The sequence below is a fragment of the Agrilus planipennis genome, unplaced genomic scaffold, assembly GCF_000699045.2.
Source record: "Agrilus planipennis isolate EAB-ADULT unplaced genomic scaffold, Apla_2.0 scaffold320, whole genome shotgun sequence".
Taxonomy (NCBI): domain Eukaryota; kingdom Metazoa; phylum Arthropoda; class Insecta; order Coleoptera; family Buprestidae; genus Agrilus; species Agrilus planipennis.
The window spans coordinates 76,391-86,627 of NW_020439791.1; the positions used below are offsets into that span (position 1 = coordinate 76,391).

At 34.7% G+C, this 10,237-nt stretch overlaps 1 protein-coding gene across 1 annotated transcript in view; it reads right to left on the bottom strand.

The window, feature by feature from the left end:
• Window positions 1-7,357, bottom strand: part of LOC108741610 (tankyrase) — an 8,148-nt gene extending 791 nt beyond the window's left edge. Inside the window, exons 1-12 of the mRNA XM_025979480.1 lie at window positions 6,910-7,357; window positions 6,269-6,493; window positions 5,678-5,981; window positions 4,950-5,203; window positions 3,888-4,352; window positions 3,596-3,824; window positions 2,943-3,108; window positions 2,498-2,717; window positions 1,958-2,190; window positions 1,338-1,726; window positions 793-1,117; window positions 251-543 (exon numbers count right to left, since the gene is read on the bottom strand). Of these exons, the coding sequence (XP_025835265.1) occupies window positions 251-543; window positions 793-1,117; window positions 1,338-1,726; window positions 1,958-2,190; window positions 2,498-2,717; window positions 2,943-3,108; window positions 3,596-3,824; window positions 3,888-4,352; window positions 4,950-5,203; window positions 5,678-5,981; window positions 6,269-6,493; window positions 6,910-7,099 (3,293 nt within the window). The 5' untranslated portion in view covers window positions 7,100-7,357. The remainder of the gene's footprint in view (window positions 1-250; window positions 544-792; window positions 1,118-1,337; window positions 1,727-1,957; window positions 2,191-2,497; window positions 2,718-2,942; window positions 3,109-3,595; window positions 3,825-3,887; window positions 4,353-4,949; window positions 5,204-5,677; window positions 5,982-6,268; window positions 6,494-6,909) is intronic.
• Window positions 7,358-10,237: the final 2,880 nt, after the last annotated feature.

Below are 10,237 nucleotides of genomic sequence, written 5' to 3' on the forward strand. Positions count from 1 at the left end.
CCAATTGTGGTGATATAACTTTCACTAAAAGTTTAGATTTGATGTAAATTTTATTTAAATGTAATGAATAGATTGAATTAAATTTTATTTGAAAAGAAATTATAGTTACCTTTACTTTATCTGTTACCAACAAATAATTTCAAGTACAATTTTTTTAATATTTTCATACAAACCCCCCTTGACACATTTCTATAAAATACTGATTCTTCTTTATTAAAAGTTATTTTAAATGTCTTTTTTGTATTTTTACCTGTGACAAATGTAGCAGGATCGATCCTTGTGTGCCGAGCAACCTGTCCCTCCGCAAATTCCATAAACGTATTGATTACTTTTCGATGAGTGTTCGGCGAAATATATTCCGGCTCCGAACATGCCCCCTATGTACGCGTGTCTTTCGTCGAAACCTTTTTGCACTATCGCATTTATAAAAGCAGAACCGTGGAATAGCATTCTTTCGTTACTTTGGTTACCATTTTCTTCCGCTACTTCCTGCCTTCTGTGCGTGTAACGTTCCCATAATTTCCTATTTTGTACCTTTTGTATCTGAAACAACAAAAAATTATATAGTACCTAATGAGGATAGGAGCGCAAAATTTTCTGCTCATTATCATGCCGTATAGAAAATGGTCGAATTAATACTACATACACAAATTTCAATTTTTTAAAAGGATGCCATATTAGATTTTCTCAATCTTGAGTTTGTTTTTTTTTCTGACTAATTTGATATCTCGTAGTGTTGGTTTTATAATTTATTGCAGAGAACCATTTTGTTGATTTTTTCTATTAACTCACCCTTATTATGTTGTATCTACTAAAAATGCCACCAGCATGACCGTTATCTCGATGTCTTTGGATTGTGTTTTGCATCTCTTCTTCGACTGCTATGTATTCCTTGTCATCTGTCAGTAGGTCAACTAGGAGCGTTCCAGGATTTGAAGGAGTCGTCCAAGGACTGCCATAGTTTGCAACGAATCTTTCTATGCCCTTTATCAACTTATGACGGTAACCATATGCAGAAATGCCGATTTGCTTTAAATCTTCGTGACCCATCTCGGCTAGAATATCCAACGTGATTTGTTCACGTTCCAATAATTCCAATAAATGTTCCAAGTTTAAACTAAAAAAATAAAAGAAATATTACTCCAATACAACATAATTATCCCCACAGACGAACTCCTACTTCATTGAACTTTTATTTTTTTCTTCATTTTATAGAAATAACATAGGAAGTTCAATAGTGATATATATTTTTTAATGTTTAATTTTACTTCAAAATACTGTAAAATTGTTGTGGCATTTTAGCATTTTACACAATTTAAAAGCATTGGGTGACTTACTTGGCTAAAAATGTGGCAATATTAACCACCTCTCCAGATTCTTGAACACTTCCTTCCAGTTTCAACGTTTCAGCACATCCTTCGGCGTTTGGCATCGCAATGCTCATACGCGTAGTCGCTACTGGGACAGTTAGCGTTAAGGGTGCTCCTGAAGGCATTATCACCACCTCTTTAACTGCAGCTTGGACGGACGAGCTTGTTGACGCGTGCGATAAAGCGACAGAGGGCGGTCTTAGAACGGCGTTCACGGACGCTGAAGACGCTGTTGGTACCGATTGTTGGGACGCCATAGCGTCTCGTAAGAGACAACGGACGTCCTCCTGGATAGCTAGGTCGACTGGCGCTTGGTCCTCTTGATTTTTCAGGAATGGGTCGGCACCATGTGCGAGCTAAAATTGACACTTTTAAAGAAAAAGCAAAAAATGCGCATACAATATAACAAATAGATAGTGAAGTGAAGTAAGGAACAAAGAGGCGGAAAGAAAGAAAATTAGGATACAGAATAAGAACTACTCCACTTAAAATTACATATTTTCAAAATATTTAAATTATATTTTTACTTTAAAACGGTTTGATATTAAGGGTTAATAATTTGGTTCTTAAAAATAAAGTTGACTTACTAGGAGAGCACATAGTTGAGTTCGTCCTTTCTGGGCTGCCTCGTGAAGAGGTGTAAAGCCCCATTTATCGGTGGCATTGACAACCGTGTTGAACTTGATGAGGAGGGCTGCAATGTCCAGGTGCCCGTAACTCGACGCGTTATGGAGTGGAATGAGTCCGCCTTTATCCTGCGCATTAACGTCTGCTCCGTTGTCTAGAAGGAATTCCGCCACTTCGACGTTGTTATAACCGGCTATACGAAAAATATTAATTTTATTTTTTTAACCAATTAATAAACAATATTACAAACAGAAAAATTCCATTTGAAACTTAATCAATCAAATTGTGGATTCATCTAAAAGGTATTATCAAATTATTTGATTACTTTTTTTACTTAACAAAATACTTGAAATCCTTTAGGAATATTAAAGAATCTGTGTCAATTTCATTGTTTTCTGCCATTAAATTAAGTTGTCAAATAAAAACCTGTTTACATTGCAGCACATACAAGTAACAGGCAAAGTTGTTAATAAAATACAAATTATTTCAGAATAACTTACCAGCGAGATGTAATGGAGTAGAATTTCTACCCTGCGCGTCTCGGCAGTTAATATTGTCGGGGGTTACCAGTCTTTGAACTCTCGCTAAATTACCCTTTTTGGCAGCGTCTAGAAGGGCCGCGTTACCCCTGAGAAGATCTGCTACATCTTCGTCCCCTTCTCGGACGAGATCCAACGGCGTCGCTCCATCTCTGTTCTTTTTTGACGGATCTGCACCGTTCTGAAATAATAAAATCATAAAAAGAAAATAATATAAAATATAATAGAAGTGTAGATTGATTATACTGATTAAATAGTGCGTTTCTCTCCCTACTTTCGGTAAATCGTTTCCGTTATTTCTAAGAAATCACGCCCATTGTTCTACATACGTGCATACCGAACGGTAAGATATTACACATAAAAAATGTGTAATATAGACTATAGAGTAAAATATGCTTTTCCTTACCTTCAGTAACAATTTGACAATTTCATATTTCCCTTTGGCAGCGGCTTCGTGTAGAGGTGTGAACTTCCACAAGTCTGCTACATTTACATTGGCACCGTGCTTCACAAGAAGTTCTGTCACCTCGTAGTGACCGTAGGAACATGCATTGTGGAGTGGAACTAAACCCCTAAATTTAAATAATTAAGAATTTAATTAATTAACAAATTAGTCTCCGTAGAGCACAATAGAGGCATTTCCATTGACTTAGTAAAACAAGAATTTATTCGTTAAAAAAATTGAAAAAAGCCAAATTATAATATCGAGCTACGGCAGTATGTCGTCATCTACCGATATTTACTGTTACCTTATAATTATTAACGCAATTTATATAGGCGAGAGGAACGTAAGGCAAATTAAAGAACTTAATTCGTTCTTATTACTGCCAAATTATTTTTTTTTAATTTTTTAAATCTACCACTTTTGCAGCTACGCGAAGTTGCCGACAATGTCTAGAATTATTACTTTATTTATTTACTTTAGACTATTTACTTTTTGTAAATTTTAACGTGTCGAGATGGTGACAATTGTTGAATTGAGTTGTTAACGTTACACCAACGATTACTTATTATTATAGGTATGAAACTAAATGATCCATTAAAAGGTGTTATTCTTACCCCTTATCTTTGGCGTGTACATCTGCTCCGCATTGTAATAAGAATTCCACGACTGAGACCCTGTTATAGCCCGAAGCAAAATGTAAGGGAGTCGAATGCCTTCCGTCCATGTCCCTACAGTTGACTATGTGTGGATAAGTTCCCAAAATTCTCTGTACCTGCTCCAAATCTCCGGCTTTCGCTGCTTCCAACAACTGACTTTCTAAATCAGCAGTACCAGAAGGTGGATCTAAAACAAGCAAACAAATAAAATCAATTCCCATTGTCTCCCCAACATCTCAAGCAAACATACCTTGCAATATTTTCATAACAGCTTCGGAAGCGACTTGCGCGGCCGTGTAACCCTGCAACGATACAATGGACGTGTCCACGTTATACGAGAGCAATATCCTGCAGGCTTGCACGTTCCCATCTTTGGCACATCGGTGTAATGCGGTCTGTCCAAGACCGTCGAGGGCGTTCACTTTGGCCCCATGACGTAATAGTACGTCCATAACGTCGTATTGGGAATGGTCAGCCGCCAAGTGCAAGGGCGTGAGGAAGTCTTTATTTTTCTCGTTCAAAGGGGCCCCCTTGCGCACCAGCATCTCACACACCTGTTTTCGTTTGGTGTAAACGGAATTAACGACCGCGTGGAGGACAGTGTCTCCGTTGAAGGGATGCTTAAAGCCGATCACATCCGATGACATGTATTTCTTTAGTTTTGTGGTGTCGCATTGGCGAGCGGCTTCAAGCAAACAATGCCCTTTGTATTCATCTAAATAAAACAATAACGAATTATAAAAAAGGAGGTGCGCATACTTGTTTACCCGCGATAAAAAGTATCCTTCTATATACATATTTACGTAGCCTGTATATTATAATATGCTGTGGTATAACTTCTATTGCATGATAAAATTTTACTCTTAACGCGTCAAAAGCAGTACAATTTCAAAAATATACTTCATTCTTCTTCGAGTATTTTTTTTGACCAATATGCCACATACGGAACAGCCGATTAGGTGATAAGTATAATTGCATTTTTTAAATAAAATATAAAAGAAAACAGGTACCACAATAAACATCACTATATTCTTTTATCTCTCTTCTATCACTAGAAGCATTTGAGATTTGGTGTAATAGGTGAATGATGAAAATGCCACGGACTGGAAAAATTTATAAATGATGAGGTATATGAAGAAGAAGCAGAACGGAGGATGTAACAAAAGTCAATAAGGAAAAGGTACACGAAGCGCTAGTTATAGACATATTAAAACAGAAACAGGAGTGAGGAAGACCTAAATTAGATTCTCAAAATCACGTGCGTGTCCAGTCAATCTTCAGATCGACAATCTTGTGATCATAATAAACTTACACGCGATATTTTCCTGCAATTCTCTTGTAGGGGCTACGTCGATGGCGGATTTTGAATGGCAGTTGAGTAGCGTGGGATCTGCTCCTTCGCAGAGCAAAAGCGAGCATACGTCAATACGATTTTTAGACGCGGCTTCGTGGAGTGGAGTGAAGGCCCAAAGGTCATTGGCGTTTACGTTGGCACCGTGTTTTATCAACATTTCGGTCACTTCGAAATGACCGTAAGAACACGCGTTATGTAACGGAACTAAACCGCTGAAATTAAAACAGAAAACTGTAACAATACAGCTCCGATACCTTTACTACTATAAATTAAATGCATATATTTTCAAGGACTTTTTACTAATAAATATTAACATTGTATAAAACCTGTAAAAGCATAGTTTTTAACGTAGATAAAATAACTTGTAATCTTGCAGTCTATTTCGCATAAATATTATTTTATTTGTTAAATATTGAACTATTAGTTAGTTAACTGAATTATTATGAAATAGGCCAATTATTAAAATTGACTGAATTTTTAATATTTATTTTAATACTACTTCTTAAACAAATACTCATGGTTTTACACTGAATGTAGTAATTAGCGTAGGGTAATTAATAAGTACCAACTAATTAAATTAGCGTAGGTGTTTTGGAAATAAATGTACATACATGTATACTTTTTAATAATTAAGAAAATCAATAATTATCGAGTGCATTCAATCGAGTCCAATAAACGTGACTCACCCTTTGTCTTTGGCGTGTACATCAGCTCCATGCTGAAGCAGGAGTTGCACTACCCTCCCCCTATTATATCCAGCAGCTAAATGCAAGGGTGTTGAACGCCGGCCATCGCTAGCGTGGCAGTTTACGTTAAGGGGATTTAAAAGGGACAATAACCTGTCTTCAGCCCCAGACCTTGCTGCCTCCAGGAGCTCGTCTTTCCTATATTCGCCTGTCAGAACGGGTTTCACGGCAGCATCTGCTAGATCGAGGGGTGTTTTTCCCTCCGTGTTTCGTATGTTTGGATCGGCACCGTGTTGTAAAAGTGCTACATTTACAAAAAAAAGAAAAATCATTGAATTTCAAATAATTTATATTTACAAAAATTTGTTTTTGAAAAACTGTATGCTACCACAAAAAAAATATAACATTAATGATTAGAAAGGAATAAAATAATAGCACATTACATAAGTTTTAATTGGAACTTTCTCCTATGCACTAACATATACTATCAACTATGTTAACAGTCATACAGTCACAAATAAAAAGAAATGCAATTAAATTTAATAAAACAAATTATTGCAGCCATATTTAAGGTATAATAAATGCACTTACCTATACAAACATCTATTTTGCCTTTTATTGCAGCTTCATGTAACGGTGTGTAATTCCAATTATCCCTGGTGTTTGGATTAGCACCTGCTTCAAGTAATAGTCTCACTACATCTGCGTGGCCAAATGAGCAAGCATTATGAAGTGGATGCAGCCCTCCATCGTCTCTTGCTTGAATTGAAGCTCCAGATGATAATAAAAATTCTACAACGTCTCTTCTACCATAGCCTGACAATAACAAAAATAGTAAACAACTTTTTATCACTTGAGAAACTTGATATTATTTTCAACAACAGAATCATGTTTAACAATGAATTACTTATTTGTTCGATATAATAACATAAATAAAACTTATCTAATTTTATATATAAAATCAAATAAAAGAAAACACGAAATTAATTACAAGTGCCTCATATTTATTAGGTGATAATTTTGTGTTCAAAATTTTTTATTTTATTATTCAATCACTTTTACGCAATTCCTGAGAGAATTATTTATAAAAGCCAAGACAATCAATGTTTTAAACTTTGGTAATTAGCAGTCACTTAACGCCTGAGTTGACTAATTAGCACAGCAGGATATTACATTCTGAAGGTAACTTGTCAACCATGAAAAATAAAATAAAAAGTATTTTTACAGTTTACCTGCAGCGAAATGTAAGGGTGTCGACTTTCTCCCTGCAGTGTCCCTTGCATTAACTGTTTGAGGAGTGACCAATTTTCTGACTCTGGAAATGTCCCCAGTTTTACATGCTTCGAAAAGCTCTCTCAAAGGGTCGCTGGAACTCGGCAATGTTTCCATGGAAGATGCCAAAACGGCTCGTCGATTCGCCATTTCAAAGTTTCACTTTTTGTTACTCAACATAAGGATCACAGTAAATCCGACATTTTTCACGAAAAACATAAAACTTTAAAGACAATTTTTAACATGGTAATATGACAACATTTTAGGTCATTTTCAAGTGGTTTTGATGCAACAAAAAACAAAAAATAAAGGCAGAATAACCTCTAGTAAGGCTGAGCAACAGAAACTATTTTGACAGTACTTTGACAGTTAAAGTAGGTCGATCTTTTCTAGAGTGCATCCAGTTACAGTGGTGTACTATTTTTTCCGTACTCCTTGAAACTAAATTAGTTTTAATTGTTATAGGTAAAATAATTAATCCGAATCTTATGTATTTTTTTTGACCAATATGCCACATACGGAACAGCCGATTAGGTGATAAGTATAATTGCATTTTTTAAATAAAATATAAAAGAAAACAGGTACCACAATAAACATCACTATATTCTTTTATCTCTCTTCTATCACTAGAAGCATTTGAGATTTGGTGTAATAGGTGAATGATGAAAATGCCACGGACTGGAAAAATTTATAAATGATGAGGTATATGAAGAAGAAGCAGAACGGAGGATGTAACAAAAGTCAATAAGGAAAAGGTACACGAAGCGCTAGTTATAGACATATTAAAACAGAAACAGGAGTGAGGAAGACCTAAATTAGATTCTCAAAATCACGTGCGTGTCCAGTCAATCTTCAGATCGACAATCTTGTGATCATAATAAACTTACACGCGATATTTTCCTGCAATTCTCTTGTAGGGGCTACGTCGATGGCGGATTTTGAATGGCAGTTGAGTAGCGTGGGATCTGCTCCTTCGCAGAGCAAAAGCGAGCATACGTCAATACGATTTTTAGACGCGGCTTCGTGGAGTGGAGTGAAGGCCCAAAGGTCATTGGCGTTTACGTTGGCACCGTGTTTTATCAACATTTCGGTCACTTCGAAATGACCGTAAGAACACGCGTTATGTAACGGAACTAAACCGCTGAAATTAAAACAGAAAACTGTAACAATACAGCTCCGATACCTTTACTACTATAAATTAAATGCATATATTTTCAAGGACTTTTTACTAATAAATATTAACATTGTATAAAACCTGTAAAAGCATAGTTTTTAACGTAGATAAAATAACTTGTAATCTTGCAGTCTATTTCGCATAAATATTATTTTATTTGTTAAATATTGAACTATTAGTTAGTTAACTGAATTATTATGAAATAGGCCAATTATTAAAATTGACTGAATTTTTAATATTTATTTTAATACTACTTCTTAAACAAATACTCATGGTTTTACACTGAATGTAGTAATTAGCGTAGGGTAATTAATAAGTACCAACTAATTAAATTAGCGTAGGTGTTTTGGAAATAAATGTACATANTTATAGAAATATAATAATATAATTTGAACAACAACATTGTAATTTTAATGTAGATGTGTATTGAAAAAAATAAAAATAATTGATTTTTCAGAAAAGCAAATACTAGACATTATCGAGTATTTTAAAAAATGTGGTTATATTGACGAAGAAATATACAAGAATATTTTAGAATCTAAAATATATGAATCAGTGTATATACACTGGATTACCCTCAAGCGAATATGTAAGTTGTCATGATTTTTACTTAATAATTTTAACACCAAAAATTAAGTAAAACAATTTTAATTTATTCAGTAAGGGGGCGTTCATTAATTACATGAGGTGTTCTCCCTTTACGTTGTTTCTCTCTGAGTCCCTTTAAGAGATTTGGTAAGGCGTAGTGAGACAGTGGGACCGCCATTTCTCTCACAAAAGTAAAAAAAAATTTTTTATTATCTGATCATAATAATGTATATTCCTTGAATGAAAAAGTTAACACGAGATTTTCAATGAGCCCCCGCTTCTTTTAATTGAAATTTGACAAGACTCTTCCAACTTCCATTTCGAGGTCACGTAATTAATGGATTTTCCCGTAAATTTCTTTTTGCTAAAAACTTGAAAAAAATAATAAATTAAGTAATATTCTACCCCCAATGTATCAATGCCCAGGTTTAATAGTCCCCTGTGGTTTTTCTTTAATTAAAAAGTTCCGTACCTCTAACAAATCTGCACCTGTTTGACATACGACGTCTTTCATACCGATTAGGGTTTCTATCAAAAGAAATAGGGGCTGATCTAGAAACAATTCTTGGGGATGGGGGTTAACCTTTTCCTAAATATAGCTTTTGGGATGAGTTCTCTATTAAGCTACGTTTTTCAAAATTTAATGATTCCAGATTCAAACTTACATAATTTTTTCGCTGAAAATTAAGGCAGTAATTTTTCTGTTTTTATGTTTTTTTTTATATTCAACGGCAAATTTAATTCGATTTTTCTCACATAACATTTCTCATACTACTGATGTAATCTGCATTAAATCACAGAGCCCTTGGGAGGGGAAATTTTAGCTTAGTTATTTCCCTTCGTTGGAAGAAGAGAACATAAAAATATTACCTCAGAAGGTTAGGTTATGGTAGGATTAGGACGTTCTGCATAAATTTCAAATCAGGGGATTCCCCTATTCATAATCTCTTCATTAAAAGGTGCATTAACCTCAGAATATTTTTTTTCATGCTCTCGCTTCATTTTCTTCTTATTTCTACAAATAAACACATTAGCATAACCACTGAAAATTTTGTTGGACGGCTAGATATAGGGTTGCCACCTTTACTTTATTATGAAGTATTGTACTCTATTTCGACTGTGCGTACGTTATACTTTACAAGACACATAAAGTACGCAAAAATACTTTATTTAAGGCCATAAGTAATTTTGTAAGCGATTTCACAAATTTGTTCAAAGTAGTGTCACTTTTACTGTCCGTCCCTGCCACTTCAGCATTTACAGAAAGAGTATTCCCTGTTATGAACGCAAAGTAGCGGGACGACAGGAATAAAGCTCATTAAAACTAATTAAAAATGAACTTTTAGTTTACTTAAATCTTTGTTTGCCATGTTTGGAGGCTATTAATGTATTTAAGAGCGACAGCAATTTGTTACTGGCTGCTAGGTGTAACAAAAAATATGTTTTTAAAAACAAAAAATAAAATACTTTATTTTTATGCCGAGTACTTTTTTTTACCATTTGTACCAAAGGTAGAATAACAATAA